The sequence below is a fragment of the Gigantopelta aegis genome, chromosome 15, assembly GCF_016097555.1.
Source record: "Gigantopelta aegis isolate Gae_Host chromosome 15, Gae_host_genome, whole genome shotgun sequence".
In the NCBI taxonomy this organism is placed as follows: Eukaryota; Metazoa; Mollusca; class Gastropoda; order Neomphalida; family Peltospiridae; genus Gigantopelta; species Gigantopelta aegis.
The window spans coordinates 38,715,741-38,732,676 of record NC_054713.1 but is presented as its reverse complement, the minus strand read 5'-3'; the positions used below and the strand labels follow the sequence as shown (position 1 = coordinate 38,732,676).

General features: G+C 36.3%; 1 protein-coding gene across 6 annotated transcripts in view; it reads left to right on the top strand.

Annotated features, from left to right (window-relative positions):
* Nucleotides 1-15,174, top strand: part of LOC121390335 (segment polarity protein dishevelled homolog DVL-3-like) — a 77,755-nt gene extending 62,581 nt beyond the window's left edge. For 3 of the 6 annotated variants that reach the window (XM_041522127.1, XM_041522123.1, XM_041522122.1), the window contains 2 exons: nucleotides 3,228-3,434; nucleotides 9,308-15,174. In XM_041522127.1, the coding sequence (XP_041378061.1) occupies nucleotides 3,228-3,434; nucleotides 9,308-9,390 (290 nt within the window). In that variant the 3' untranslated portion in view covers nucleotides 9,391-15,174. Of the gene's footprint in view, nucleotides 1-3,227; nucleotides 3,435-7,134 lie in introns of those variants that run through there. The other 3 variants (XM_041522128.1, XM_041522124.1, XR_005960196.1) reach the window with 2 other exon arrangements.
* Nucleotides 15,175-16,936: the final 1,762 nt, after the last annotated feature.

Below are 16,936 nucleotides of genomic sequence, written 5' to 3'. Positions count from 1 at the left end.
AAAATATATTATGAAGAAAATATTTATATAAAGTGAGATAATAATATTATGGTCCACTCCGCATGATGGTTGCTCAAGAACCAATGTGGAATTTTATAACAGGTGGCCTTTATATGGAAGCAAAATATTCCCAAATGTTCAGTAAATTGATCAGAGTTGCATGTTTTCGTTTTAGCACTAATATTAACAAAGTATCGTTACTTACGAATTGATTAAATTTAGGTTATACTTCTTTTTTTGGGGTATTATTATTATTATTATTATTATTTATTATTATTATTATTATTATAATTTCATTACAATTTGATTAGTAGGATGCTTTTTTGTGTGACCTGGTCTGACCTGACCTAATGTGACCTGACCTGACCTGACCTGGCAGCCCTCTTCATTGCGACTGATGTTGTTGCATATGAGACCATTTTTTTTCATTTGGCGACTAAAACATTTCATACTATTTATATAAAAATACAAGTAGGCGACATCTGGCTCCTAGGTGGTAAAGTTAACATAGAGGGCTGTCTGGCCCCGTGTTTAAAACAGTCTTTATACTCAGAACTTCAATATTTAAGCTGGGTGTTGTACAACAAATTATTATTCAGGAGAAGAACAAATTCAAAGTGATTTGTCTTGGTACATTCTTCACAATTTGCAACTTTTATTCTCTAATTCACTGATTAAAATCCTTCGTATTTTGCCAGAATTCTGGGGTTTTTTTTAGCACCAACTGAAAACTTGTTAGTTATATTTTTTTCTTTGATTAAAAACTCACAGTAAACCCCTGCAAAGTTTTTCAAACCTTTTATGTCTGAGTTCCTTTTTATCTTTGAAAGATGAAAATCATTAGGATTTTTCTGCCATTTCATCTGAAATTTTTTCTTATCATTGGTCTTTGATGAAAAAAACATTAATTCATGAATGTTTTCAAGATTTTCAAAGAATTTTTTTCACTGTCATTTTCATTCTTCATATATTAAATGGGATGGGCTTTAGCTCAGTTGTATTTTGATGTATTTGTTTGTGGGGTTTTTTTCTGCTAATGTATCGGGTTTACTCTAAGACTATATATCGTTCCATCCAGTGCACCATGACTGGTATATCGAAGGCAGTGGTATGTACTACCCTGTCTGTGGGATGGTGCATATAAAAGATCCCTTGCTGCTAATCAAAAAGAGCAGCCCAAGAAGTGGCAGCAGCGGGTTTCCTCTCTCAATATCTGTGTGGCCCTTAACCATATGTCCGACACCATATAACCGTAAATAAAATGTGTTGAGTGCGTCGTAAAATAAAACATTTCTTTCTTTCTAAGACTATATATCAGATTTACCAAATATTTTACCTCCAGTAGCCGATAATTAATCAATCAATGTGCTCTAGTAGTGTTATTAAACGTAACAAACAATAACTGTCTTGAATTTTTCCTGAATTTCCAGTTTTAGTCCTACCACAAAACTGTTCCTGTCATTGTTTTTTGATGAAAAATTTACAATAACAACCCCCCCCCCCCCCCCCCCCCCCCTCCATATCCAAGACCTATGAAATACCTCCAGATTTAACTCGACCCAAAAACTGTTTCTTATTCCTATTTTTGTCCAAATTCATTTTGTATCCGGATTCATTTTAATGCTTGGGGTGGGACGTAGCCCAGTGGTAAAGCGCTTGCCTGATGTGTGGTTGGTCTGGGATCGATCCCCGTCGGTGGGCCCATTGGGCTGTTTCTCGTTCCAGCCAGTGCACCATGACTGGTATATCAAAGGCTGTGGTATGTGCCATCCTGTCTATGGGATGGTGCATATAAAAGATCCCTTGCTACTAATGAAAAAAGAAAGAAAAAGTAGCAGGTTTCCTGTCTAAGACTATATTTAAAAATTACCAAATGTTTGACATCCAGTAGCCTTTGATTGATAAATAAATGTGCCTAGTGGTGTCGTTAAAACAAACACACTTTTCTAAGACTATATGTTAAAATTACCAAATATTTGACATCCAATGGCCGATGATTAATAAATAAATGTGCTCTAGTGGTGTCGTTAAACAAAACAAACACACTTTTCTAAGACTATATGTTAAAATTACCAAATATTTGACATCCAATGGCCGATGATTAATAAATAAATGTGCTCTAGTGGTGTCGTTAAACAAAACAAACACTTTTCTAAGACTATATGTTAAAATTACCAAATATTTGACATCCAATGGCCGATGATTAATAAATCAATGTGCTCTAGTGGTGTCGTTAAACAAAACAAACACACTTTTCTAAGACTATGTTAAAATTACCAAATATTTGACATCCAATGGCCGATGATTAATAAATAAATGTGCTCTAGTGGTGTCGTTAAACAAAACAAACACACTTTTCTAAGACTATATGTTAAAATTACCAAATATTTGACATCCAATGGCCGATGATTAATAAATAAATGTGCTCTAGTGTTGTCGTTAAACAAAACAAACACACTTTTCTAAGACTGTTAAAATTACCAAATATTTGACATCCAATGGCCGATGATTAATAAATAAATGTGCTCTAGTGGTGTCGTTAAACAAAACAAACACACTTTTCTAAGACTATGTTAAAATTACCAAATATTTGACATCCATTGGCTGATGATTAATAAATAAATGTGCTCTAGTGGTGTCATTAATCAAAACAAACACACTTTTCTAAGACTATATGTTAAAATTACCAAATATTTGACATCCAATGGCCGATGATTAATAAATAAATGTGCTCTAGTGGTGTCGTTAAACAAAACAAACACACTTTTCTAAGACTATATGTTAAAATTACCAAATATTTGACATCCATTGGCTGATGATTAATAAATAAATGTGCTCTAGTGGTGTCATTAATCAAATCAAACACACTTTTCTAAGACTATGTTAAAATTACCAACTGTTTGACATCCAGTAGCCGTTGATTAATAAATCAATGTGGTCTAGTGGTGTCGTTAAACCAAACAAAAACTATTTCATTTCAATGCCTGCTAACTGAACCTTCGATGAATTAAAACATTTTTTTTTTGGGGTGGAGGGGGTCGGGTTAAAAGCTAATATTGATCGTTCTAGATGTATACCAATATCTTCATATTGCTAATACTGTTACTGTTTCTTTCTGTTATAATTTACCATAGTTTGACACCCAATAGCCGATGTATTTTTCTTGCTGGGGTGTCGTTAAACATTCATTCATTCATTCATTCATTCATCCTTTCTTTCTCTTACAGGAAGTAGTGCGTCAGGTGGCAGTAAGAAGGAGAAGGACAAGCTGGACCGCAAGTCTTCGAGTCCTATGGGCAGCGGTGGCAGCGACACCGACTCGGCAAGCATCGCCAGTGCGAGACGAGTGCCCCCTGGTGTCCACCCGCTCGGACAGATGCCCGCAGACCTTAGCGGCAGTAGACAGTCGTTCAGAATGGCCATGGGCAACCCTTGTGAGTTCTTTGTGGATGTCATGTGATGTGTACAGTTAAACCAATGATCCGTGTGTGTGTGTGTTTAGGTCCACTTACCACGTCTCTGATTCCACGTGGGCTAGGCGTAAGTCTGTAGGCTCTGGAGTTCATTTAGGCGTTGGCGTTAGGTAGGTCAGTGGGCTCTGCTGTTGGTTTCACGTGGTCAGGGTGAGACCATTCAAAATTCTTGATGTTTAGGTGCAGGTCAACAAGTGTTTAAGCTGGAGACATATTGTGACTAGCAGTTTGGCGAGTTTGGTAATTAAAATCGGTAGCCAGATTCAAGTTTTTAAAGTAGTCTTAATCAGCCGTAATGGTTGTACAACTAGAAAGGGCTTGTGATTTTAAACTCAACTTTTTGTGGCGAATTTATAATGAAATGTATTTGCCAAATTAAAATTTTGATTCACATTTGGTGAAAACTAGCTTAAACACTATCATCTGGCTCTGGGGGGTTTCATGAGGTCTAGGTGGAGATCATCTAGCTCTTGATCACAGATGGTTTAGGTGTGCATCAACTGGCTATATTGACTACATGAGGCTTATGTGTAGATCATATGGCTTTGTTGGTTTCAAGAGGATTATGTGTAGATCAACTAGCTCTTGTTTGGTGTCATGAGGTCACAGTGTGGATCACCTAGCTCTTGATTTCACATGGTCAGGCATAGACCATTTCAGTTCTTTGTGGACATCATGTGACACACAGTTGAAGCACTTTATTTGAAAGTAAAGGCGATCTTGCTCTGTTGGTTTCATGTGGTTAGGCATAGATCAACTGGCTGTTGATTTCATGTGGCTAAGCATAGGTCAACTGGCTGTTGGTTTCAGGTGGTTAGGCATAGGTCAACTGGCTGTTGGTTTCAGGTGGTTAGGGATAGGTCAACTGGCTGTTGGTTTGATGTGGTTAGGCATAGGTCAACTGGCTGTTAATTTCAGGTGTTTAGGGATAGGTCAACTGGCTGTTGGTTTCAGGTGGTTAGGGATAGGTCAACTGGCTGTTGGTTTGATGTGGTTAGGCATAGGTCAACTGGCTGTTGGTTTGATGTGGTTAGGCGTAGGTCAACTGGCTGAGTTGATTTCACATGGTCTAGTTGTGATGAGGAGTAAAATCAGTTGCTATGGAGATGCAGTCCACCTTGTTAAGCTCAGGCCAATTGTCCGAGCTTGATTTACCATTGAGAATGGGCCAGTGAAATGGGTGATTGTCACATACTGGTAATGACTATAGGCAATTTTTTTTTTTTGAACGTCTTATAATGTAGGGTTCAACAGCTTTAAAGCAGTGTTTGTTGTTTCTGACAACTACATGGTTAACTTGATGTCTTGTTGGATCTGTTCCTGTCACCTAATTTTAATATTATTTTGGCTACCCGGAGTGAGACTTGAATAGCAACGTGGTACGAAACTCATAATGTCTTTGTGTGAAGAATTAAAGCCAGATGTCCTAGAATGATCATTGAGTAACGTTTTCACACCACACAAGTTATTAAAGTTGATGGCATTTGAGTTGGTTCTTGTCCCATAATATTTATTTGGTTAAGTCACATGGTATGCTGTTGAAGATATATTTGCATGCAGAGATAAAAGCCAGTTGTTGTGTGATCTTTTGTTAAACTATGTGTGACTGTCATGCAAATTAGGTTAGTGCCTTTCACACAAAATATTTTAATACGATATTCAAGATTTTTTTTTTTTTTTTTGATTTTTTTTTGCATGTGGAGTGCTCTGTGATGTATAAATGCACATTGTTTTTAAAAGTGTTTTTTTTTTAAAGAGGACTATGTAGTGGAGAAAAAACCTACAAAAATCAACGACAAAAACCTTGATTCACGGTAGTTTGCTTGTACAGTGTTGATGCAAATTACTGCACTGGCCTGCTCTAGTGATATAAATCAAGTGCAGAGAATGAAAAAAGAAAAAAAAAAAGAAAGAGACCCCTCCCCCCAAAAAACCTATTGTACAGGTGGCTTCTTTTACTGTGAATTATGAAATCATTTGTTTCATTTTTTTAAATGTGAATATGTAAGATGATATTGCATGTGAACGTTTTTAGTCGTTTTTAATTGTTTGTAAGACTTTTTTATAATAAATTATTGTGTAGATTAAACAGAACTTTGTCTTTGTTTTTAAACCATTTATATTGCATTCAATAGTATTGTTTTCTGTTATTAATAACAGTGCTGAGACAGGGTTTGTGTATCGTTCTGTATCGGTTCTGTTTATGTTCATAGTATCTCAGCGCTTGCAATTAGGCACACAGAGAAATATTTGAATAAAATCTTGTCACATTTTCGGGGCGTTTGCAAGTAAAATTATTCAGATCTAATAAATGATCTCTATGTCCCAACAAGTTCGCAAACATATTCTGAGGAAAATTTAATGCCACAAATGGAAAGTACGAGTTACTTTTTTTTTTCTCTCCTTCCTCAACCGTAGAAAGTGCATAACGTTAGACATTGCCAATAAAAACATTAAACATTTAGTAATTTTGTTAAGAGAATATTTCAGTTAATGTATTTCCCTCAGTGTATTTATATAAGTACGGTTAACAATCGGGGGCTTAAATCACTAAACTCTCACAACTTTGCGATCTCACAGTGCAGTGCTAAAAGTCTTACAAAGAGGATGCAGAGCCTAAGAGACTTGTGAATTAGGCCCCAGGGCCCCGTTCCACGAAGCGATCTTAGCCCTAAGATTACCGTAGGAGCATAGCTACCCTATGCACTTAAGTTGATCTTAGGGCTAAGATTGCTTCGTGGAACGGGGCCCAGGACATTAGTAAAAACCTTTTTAAATTGATCAGTTGAAACAATTGTAATATAATTAATTGGTCATAGAGAGGAATGTTTTTCTGTAATAGGGAGCAAACATGGAAGTCGGTAAACAAATAAAATGCTTTGCTTACAGGTCTATTGTGATGCACTTTAATGATCAACTTCTATATCATAACCTGTGGGTGTACTTTTAATAAATTTGCCCCCCCCCCCCCCCATCTGAGTGTTATTATATTAAGTATATAAACCCCCTATAAATGCACCTATGGATGTGCTTTTAATAAATTTGACCCCCCCCCCCCATCTGAGTGTCTTATTGTATTAAGTATATAAACCCCCTATAAATGCACCTATGCACTTTTCTTAAATTTGACCCCCCCCTCCCCCAGTTTTAGTGTCTTATCATTGTATTAAGTATGTAAATGCACCTAAGGATGTACTTTTCATAAATTTGTCCCCCCCACCCCATCCCCGCCCGAGTGTCTTACCATTGTATTAAGTATATATACCCCCTATAAATACACCTAAGGATGTACTTTTCATAAATTTGTCCACCCCACCCCACCCCCACCTGAGTGTCTTATCATTGTATTAAGTATATAAACCCCCTATAAATACACCTATGGATGTGCTTTTTATAAATTTGACACACACACACACACACACACACACACACACAAAATACCTCTACCCCGGCCTGAGTGTCTTATCGTTTCATTAAGTATATAAACCCCTGTAGCTGTACCTTTCATAAATTCGCCCCCACTCGCCCCGTCACCCCTGTCTCATCACTGTATTGATTGATGAATAAATAATAGCCCATGGATGTACTTTGAGCTGTATATGTATATATATATTTATATATTTAATATGCATGACGATGATGCTATTGTTATTTATTCTAGCGCTGCTTGAGATGGATGATATACCACAATAAGCCTGTCTCGGAACGGATCGCCCGCCCGCCCGCCTGTCCGCCTGCCCGCCTGCCCTCTGGCCTGTGTTAGCTTCCCACCCTCATCTAACAACGCTAATTCTTGCCACTGTAGAATCGCTTGACTCCTGTGTGATCACCTTCACTTCTCACGCCAACCAACCAACCGACCAACCAACCAAAATAATCCTGTCTATGCCTTCTCCTTTTTCAAGCCTCAAGCCTCTTTTTCAAGTCTCTAGCCTCTGTTTCAAGTCTGAAGCCTCTCTTTCAAACTTGAAGCCTCTCTTTCAAGTCTCTAGCCTCTCTTTCAAACCTGAAGCCTCTCTCTCAATCACAAGCCTCTCTTTCAAGTCTGCCTCTCTCTGGACTTCTTCACAAAACCTCCCCCTCCCCCAAAAGGGTTCTCGGGGCAATGCCACACGATGCGAGTGTTTCGTACGAGACTAGTCACAAGAATAGCCGATTGTGATAGGACAACATTACGATTTCGTCGCTCACTATGCAATTGGTTATTCTCGTACGTGGCACTCGTATTGTGTGGTTTTGCCTTTATATAATCCACACTGCAACAAACAAACAAAACGAGATTGTAGACGTCGTCTTCTTCGGCAATAGGTTTTGCCGGTGGATCTAGACATCTGTGATATTTTTTTCCTACAGTCTGGATTCAAGAAGAAAAGTGTATACAGATTTTATTTTTTAAACAAAGCTCGTAGATAGATATTGTGTAAAAAAAAGAAAAGAAAAAAAAAAGGAAAAAAAAAAAGGAAAAAAAAAAAGAGTTTAAAAATTCTGATGCTATTGTGATCAGATGCAAGTAGTTGCAATGCTGTTTTGCTGAATGACTGGTTGTTGCATATATGGGAGTAAATATATTAAAATGGCCTTTTTATTATTATTTTTATTTTTATGTATACTCTTTCAGTTGATCAGTATTTTTTAAAATGTATATTGGCAAGTCATCTGCTTGTTCTGATGCCTATTTGGATGTGTTAGTTACTCTTAATGGTCTTTAAACAACTCTCTGCTGTCACCATTTTGTTTTTCCTGATTGGTGTGCATTTCCTGATTTCATTTCAATTCCTCAGGGCTCACTCTTGACTTGGGACTTCACCCATTTTGCAGAATGTTTAGATTTTTTAAAATCTTAAATACTCCAAATATTGTTTGCCAATTTTGTGCAGTATTATTAAGAGAAGACCTAATAATCTGTGACCAGTTTGCACCATGATGAAATATTTGTTTTTGGGGTGAATGATCTCTTAGTTTTCAGTTGCTAGATACTTTTGACTTCTGCTATTTTCTTTCCTCCTGTTTGTTCCCTACCCTGCAAGTGTTCATATCTCGTACCTGGTTTTTTTTTTTTTTTTTTTTTCCCATCAAATGTTCCAGTTTTGCAAGTCTTTCTATCCTGCAAACGTTGTTGTTTTTTTTTTTAGTAATTTAAAATCAAATAATTTTTCAGTTTTGTAATTGTTTCATTTCTGCAACTATTTCAGTTCTGCGAATGTTTCAGTTCTGCGAATGTTTCAGTTCAGCAAATATTTCAGTTCAGCAAATGCTTGTGTTGTGCAAATGTTCCCAGTTAATTATTACACAATTTCAGTGGAGTCTGTGTGATGTTTTGAAAAAAATATTTTAATGCATTCATCAAGTTACTCTTAATCAAAGTTTCTAAAAACATTTTTTTTTTTTTAAATTGGACTACATTTCGTATGATATGGTTTTGAATCTTTTAATATGTCCCCTTTTTTTTGTATTGAGTACTGGCTGGCTGGGATTATAATTAAGTGTAAATGTTACACAAAACATACCATAAGCTTGAGATTGTATGAAATTTTTAAAAAAATCACTGATCTCATGGCTAGTGAGTTTTATATAAATTCTAGAAGCCCTGATGAGGTAAGCCTGTGTTATAAACATAGTCTTTTGATAGTTCTGCTTGAAACATAGTTTCTTTTACAACTCTGTCCAGGGGCCACAAACACTATACAGGATTGGGGCCCTCGTGTATCTGTTCCCCAGACAAGCTCTGCATATGAAATTTACCTCTTGGCCTACAAATATTCTGTCTCTTCAGTTTTGAATTACAGCTCGTGAAGGTCATTGGGCATTATAAAACCTGTTTTCTTTCCCTCCAGTTCTGTCCTGGATGAAGGAGCCAGCCGAGACCGGCACCTGCACCCAGGACAGGCGTGCGCTACAACAGCTTGCTCTGACCTGACCTGGGGCCTAATTCACTAAACGCTCCCAACTTTACGATCTCGCAGTGCAATGCTAAAAGACTTGCAAAGAGGATGCTTTGTTGTCTAGCAGAGCCTAAGAGACATTTGTGAATGAGGCCCCAGACCTCCAGTTCTTGACTTTAAGGATTGTTTTATTGATTGTTTGCATTTCTGTTTCCTCACCCAACTAACAGTACTAAACAAAAAAAACTTGTGCTGCCCTGCATCGTGTTCTTTGCTCTTTCCATTTTCATTTAAACTCATTGATCCTAGTTACTGAATATAATTTTCACCTGTACCATTAATTTCTGTTTTTTGTTTACAGAATGAATTAACAAATATTGAGATTCATCAGAATCACAAGTTGTACCATTTAATGATCTCACAGGATCAAGTATACCTGTTCTTATTACAAATTAATCACAGCTTAATATTTTTTTTGTGTTAAGTATATTTACTTTAGCTATTTTTCATTAAATACATTTTGATTTAGCCACTGCAACACCAGGATGAACGACCAGAAACACGCTGAATTTGCCAAAATTGAAAATTTAAACAAATAAGTTGCAAGTAAAATGTGTAATTCAACAGTTAAAAGCTGTAAGAGCTGCAAATGTTTTCTATTTAATAACAAGTCAGTGACTTTAAAGCATGATTATCACCTCCCCTCCCTCCCCCTCCCCCTCCCCCCCCCAGAACATGAATGTTACCCTCCTGCATTTTTCTTCAGCTTTAAGTGAATCTTAGTTGTGGGGGCTTTTGCCGATTCCTTTGGGGTGATGACGGGTGGGTGGGTGGGGGGGGGGGGACTGTGATGCTAGAAACATCCTGATTTATATGGGGTGGTGGTGGAGGGGGGCCTGTGACCCTATAGTCCATCCCATGGGAAATGTCTTTTTCATGCTATGGAATTTACTTTTAAGAAGTTAAGTTTTGAAACTAAACCTCTAAGGTACTGAACCTTCTGCCGGGTACTCAATATGCTCTTAATTGCTAGCATCCTCCCTCCCATATCACTTTACCTCTTTAAGACATCCACTTCATCCTTATGCAAACTGGTTGTTTATAGTGTTTATGTATCAGCAATATTTGTCTTATCCTGTTTCGAAAAAGTAATTTTAATTGTTGAAAATACTTGAAACAAGAACATTTTAAAAGATTTTAAAAATTTATCTTTTTGTCATCTGTGAAACCAGAATTATAAAAAATTTTATACTCTTGGCATCCTTCATTATTCTTAATTTGAAAAACGGGCTCCTCTTAATTCCTATACATCTATTTCTCTACTCCCAGTGAAACAATATCTTCTCTTCTCCACTTCCCAGTCCTTGTCTGTCCAACCGTGGGTTTGTTGTGGTCATTTCAACCAGTCCCCATCAGCAATACTGCAGGCATACATATAAGTCTGGTCACTTTGAATCCATATATCATTTCCTTTATGGTAATGAGTGCTTTTAAATTCTTGGTTTATCTATACAGTACGCAAACCACAGTAAAGTCAACTAAGCATCTACAAAGTCAACTATACATGGGTGGGCAGATGACGTTTTCCACCCCTGTTCACTGATTGACTGTGTGGGTAGTGCAGGGCACAGTATTTTGTGTGAACTATTCCGTTTGCATGTTGATTGAACAAATTTAAATCCATGTAAGCTGCCAATTGGTTTCATGGTGAATTACAGTTTTTTTAGAATTAACAGTATTCCAAAATTTAAAAAACCCTGCTTCGAAACTTGAAAAATACTATATTATTTGGAAAATCAATTTGTTTAAAATGTTCGGAATGCCAGTATTATACAGTAGTACATATGTCACGATCAGGTTACTCACTGGTTATGTCTGTGTAATTCTTGTAACCAAATAATAGGTTACCTATGTAAAAATCAAGCAATTCAACTTCTGGTTACATAAAAATTTAGGAAATGCTGTCCCTTTCAGTGTGACCTGAGTTAATTTTAATGTACAGGGTCTGACATTAACGACGGCCTGAAAGGCCGTTGGGCCAGTTGTTTTTATGTCAAGCTGGCCCAAACAGGCCACTGAATACTCTATCCTTAAACTTCCAATATCACAGTTGACATAATTAAAAAAACAGGCCACTGAATACTCTATCCTTAAACTTCTAATATCACAGTTGACACATAATAAAAAAAACAGGCCACTGAATACTCTATCCTTAAACTTCCAATATCACAGTTGACACATAATAAAAAAAAACAGGCCACTGAATACTCAAGCCTTAAACTTCCAATATCACAGTTGACACATAATAAAAAAACCCCCATAATATTAATAATAAATAGTATGACAAACCAGTAATTACCCACTGTACATGTATGTTCAGTTTTGATAATTACCAACCACCAATAAAAACAACTATAGTTGGCTAGTTGACTTTTTTGTTGGGTCTCATACTGGACACCTCGTGTATGAATGTTTGTGCTGGGCACGAATGCATGCCAAGGTTTTAACTAGTTTGCATGTCGCTTTTCTTTCGACTATTTCTCTCGACTGCCATTTGTTACAGTTGACAAATTGTGAATCATAATGTTGTGTTTTTTTATTTGTTCATGCCAAAGTTTTGTCCATATCTGTCACATAACATCAAATCAAATTTTGTTTTGTTTTTTTGTTTAATATTTTTGTTTTTTTGTTTCATAGCATCAGATGTTTGTAGCTGCCAAGTTGTTGAATGAGAATGCGTGTGTTAAGTTAAATACTCCCATGCTAGAGTCTACTATTGAAATCTAAACATCAAACTCGCTCGGCACAAGTTAGGAAATATTTCTGCTGAACTATTTCTTACTATCTGTCCAAACAAAGCCAGGATACTATGATAGGATTTAAAAGTTTTTTAAAATTATATATATATTTTTTTTTTGGTCTGTCTGTAATAGGCCATTGTTAGCAATATAACTAATTTGGTCCCTTGCTCTTGTACATGTTGCTAATGGGGAAAAAAATGTAGCGGGTTTTCTCTCTAAGACGATATGTCAAAATCACCAAATGTTTGACATTTGACATCCAATAGCTGATGATTAACAAAATCACTGTGCTCTAGTGGTTTCGTTAAACAAGATAAACTTTCAACTTTCTAATAGGCGATAATTAATAAATCGGTGTGCTCCAGTGGTGTTGTTAAACAAAACAAACTTTATAATAGCTGATGATTCATAAATCAGTGTGCTCTAGTGGTGTTGTTAAAACAGTTGTTTGCTTTTGTACAATTTAATTTCAGTAGATAAATTTCATATAGAGAGGCTGAGCATATAAGAAATCTGCATCGTAAAAAGAATGTTATCAAGCAAAATGGTGAAAGCTGAGTTCAGAAACAGTTGATACTTTATATATCTGAGCAAGTTTGTGAGAAAAAAAACCTCGATCATAATAACTCCATTGCTTTCTTAGCCCCTGTAGAGTTTTCTGGATTTATTTTTGTTCAAGATCATTGTTATCAAGCAAAATAGTGAAAGCTGAGCTCAGAAACAGTTGATACTTTATATATCTGAGCAAGTTTGTAAGAGAAAAACCCTCGGTCATAATAACTCCATTGCTTTCTTAGCCCCTGTAGAGTTTTCTGGATTTATTTTTGTTCAAGATCACTATCATCTCTGCAAATTAATTTACAACTTTTTCTTTAACTATAATGGTGATCACACACAAGCTTGATGTAATTTGGTTTTTTGTTCATCAATACTGTAACCAAAATGTGTCAGAATTACCGCTGATATCCTATAGCTAGTGATTGATAAATCAGTGTGCTCTAGTGGTGTCTTAAACCATTGCACACCAACATTCGTGATATGGAAAGGATAAAGCCATTTTTTTATTTATTTTTTGTTTTTTCCAATTTGGAAGTGATGGCAGTACATTGGAAATGATTAAAAGAATATATTTCCACTACTAAGCCAAGTGAGTTTTGATGATTTTTGTGTGTGTGTGTGAGAGAGACTTACTGCAGGACCGGGAGAACATGTACATAGTGAAAGGCAATGCGTGAGAAAGATTTAAAAGGATGGATGGATGGATGGGTGTGCATGTGATGTGTATTTATTGCCAGTAGGTTTAAAACAGGAATATTTTGTACATTTCTATTTTACATTTTAGATTTTATACATCATTTTTACATTGTAAATGCAAGTACCAGATGGAAAAGTGGCATCGTGAATGCATTTTTAACATTTCAGAAAAGGTTATCCAAGCAACTAATATTTAAGACGAGTTTTCTTGTAATGTTTCAAGTATTGCCTGAACCTGCATACTTTTTAAATACCGTATATATGTAAGTGAACTTAGAGGTTTTATGAATCAAGCAGTGCTTGTAGTGCATTATTTACAGTTTTGAAATGTATTTTCTTTCGTCTTGTGTCCCATTATTTTTCACTGAATTAGTGCAATATGGAACTGGCCATTTCATCTTCAGGGCATTGGTAAGGTTTGCAGGATGTTATCACAGAACTGCATTGCATTGACTTTTAAAACCCCAACAACAATGGTTTGAAAAAACAAAACAAACATTACAAAACAACCAACATGCCCATAACACAAGATTGTGTAAAGAAAATAACATTGATTCACCATCCCTAAATTGGTTAATCATTTTTTACCCATCTGTTCATGTCTACCAATTCATTGACCATCATGTATTCATTCGCCATCAAAATCATGATCCATATAATAGTCATCATGATCCATACATTCACCATCATGATCGATACAATTTTCATCATGATCCATATATTCACCATCATGATCCATACAATTGTCATGATCCATACATTCACCATCATGATCCATGCATTTATCCATCATAACAGAAAAATAAAAATCTAACCAGACTAGGTCATCAGCTTAAAATACAGGGAAAAAACATCATTTATGACAATTGTGAAGGTAAATGCATCAAGCCCAACCTTTGCTGATGTGAAATGGTCAGTTTAAATGTATGTCTTTTATATTTGTGCATTCTGTATGTCGGTTTATGTACATTTCAGCAGTGCTGTGCATGCATTCTGTATTTTATAAAAAGTTATTTACATCAATTCTTTTTAAAAATTTATGTTAAATCTTCCTTTTTAAAAATGTTTAAATATAACATTTTACAGAGTATTTTCTATTATAATTATAATGTTATGATAAATGAAGAATCCCCATTTCTGAAATTACAATACTCCTCAGTTTTGCCTACCAACAATGATGCCATTATTCAAACAAGCAGAACAGTGAACATGGTAATATATTTAAAAATGCTAGTGTTTTTCGTTTGGTTTTAGAAGGGTGCATTTTGTTTATTTAAAGACTAAGTTAGTAATCACAAATTTGTAGGCAAGGCAGTTTTATGAATGATCATGACCTATGTACTTAGCATGAAACAGAATTTATGTTTTAGAATCGACTTTTATGAAATCTGTTCAGGTTTTCATACTTTCAATTGTAAATTTTCATATGTTTTTAACATCTCAGGAAATGTACATGTACTCAGTCATTCAGATGTGTATTTTGTGGAGCAAACATTTACGATTTTAAAAGATTGTATCCATCCTAACTTCTTGTTACATGTTTACAAGTTGGACTGGTGTGCAAGAGAAGAGTTGCTAGTTGTAACAGATGTTTAATTGCGAGTGATGTTGAGAAAATAGAACTGTACGACTGGTCCTGCTCTTTCATTTTATAGTGTGCGTATGAATGTGGGCTGCTTCGGCAGTGTTAAGATACTGCTATGTCATTGTAGAAATATGTAAATGTCATACCAGATTGTCATAATAAACTAACAATATTCATAACTTTTTTGTTGCTTTCTTTTTTCATTCTTTCTCTCTGTAAAGCACTTGCTCGATGTGCAATCAGTCTAGGATAGATCGTAAATCCGTGAGCCCATTGGGCTACTTCTCATTCCAGTCAGTGCACCATGACCAGTATGTCAAAAGTTGTGGTATGTGCTTTCCAGTCTGTGGGATGGTGCATATAAAAGATCCCTTGCTACTAATGGAAACACCCGCCTGCTACCGATTCAATCGGACTGCTGGTGCTCCCTTGCACCTGCCAGTGCAGGCGGTCCCTCTCTCTCTCTCTCTCTCTCTCCCCCCCCCCCCCCCCCCCCCTTCTTGTCTTGGACAAAGGGGCCGGCCAAGGCCGGCTTTTGTGCCCACGACAGGTGTGCGCTACAACAGCTTGTTCTGAAAGTGCACGTAAAACCCTATGACCTGACCTGAATGGAAACATGTAGCGGGTTTCCTCTAAGACTAGACATCAAAATGACCAAATATTTGACATGCAATAGCCGATGATTAATAAATCAATTTGCTCGAGTAGTGTCATTAAACAAAAGAAACGTTTTTTTAAAAATATAATTAACTTTTGCATTTTGCTCAGGTTTCTTCACTTCCGCAAGACTTTAAGACAATAAATTACAAGTCTGCAAAGCCGTTGCTAACATGCTTAATGCTTATTGGGACTACGACATCACTGTCACTTCGGTCTTGTACTAGTTTAACTAAAACAGTTTGTGTTCACACTTTCATTTTAAACTGCTAACCCAGTACCTACCAGCCGTATGTACTTTGATCATGTATTGGGCTATTTCTCGTTCCAGCCAGTGCACCACAACTGTTATATCCAGGGGTGGAAATTCTCCTTGGATCCGCGGTTTTCCTCTCATGGAACATTGCATTTCCTCGCATTTTAATCGTCCTTGTCCCCAGACCCCTCTTAGATTTCCTCTTTTTTTTTACAGTTTACCACCCCGGACCCCTCTAGATTTCCTCTTTTTTTACAGTTCACCAATTCCCACCCCTAATATCAAAGGCTGTGGTATGTACTACCCTGTGTGGGATGGTGCATATAAAAGATCGAAAAGAGTAGCCCATGAAGTGGCGACATCAGGTTTTCTCTCTCAATATCTGTGTGGTCCTTAACCATAATATGTCTGATGCCATATAACCATAAATAAAATGTGTTGAGTGCATCGATAAATAAAACATTTCTTTCTTTCTTTGATAATGTCTGGAATCTGTTGACAATGCATGAAATGGAAAGCTGGTCTAACAAGTACTGATCTGAACTATTGTATACAAAACAACACTACAACTAAGTGCTATTTAAATGGGGTTTTATTTTGCCCAATTAAAAAAAAAGAAGAACAAAAAACAAAATAAATACTCAAAATATTTTAGTTTGGCACCATTGGTCTATCACAGTGTTAAGAATTTGGTGTACTAATTTTGACTGTAGCTACGTAACAGACGTCTAAATTGGTTGTAAGTTACCACATTAATACTAATTCATGATCCTAGTCAATACACAAAAACTGGCGACCCCATCACAGACTGATGGATCAGATAAATACTAAAATCAAAAAAGTGACAGCAGCTAAAACCATCATTAATAGTGTCTCGGACATTCAAATCCTACATTACTATGATTACATAATACTAGGATTAGACTGTCAACTGTCACAACAAAGTTGACCAACTCAAATGGATGTGTTGTAATTTCCCCCACTCCCGACAGGTGCACTCAGATTAACAACTAATTGGGTCAAAGGAG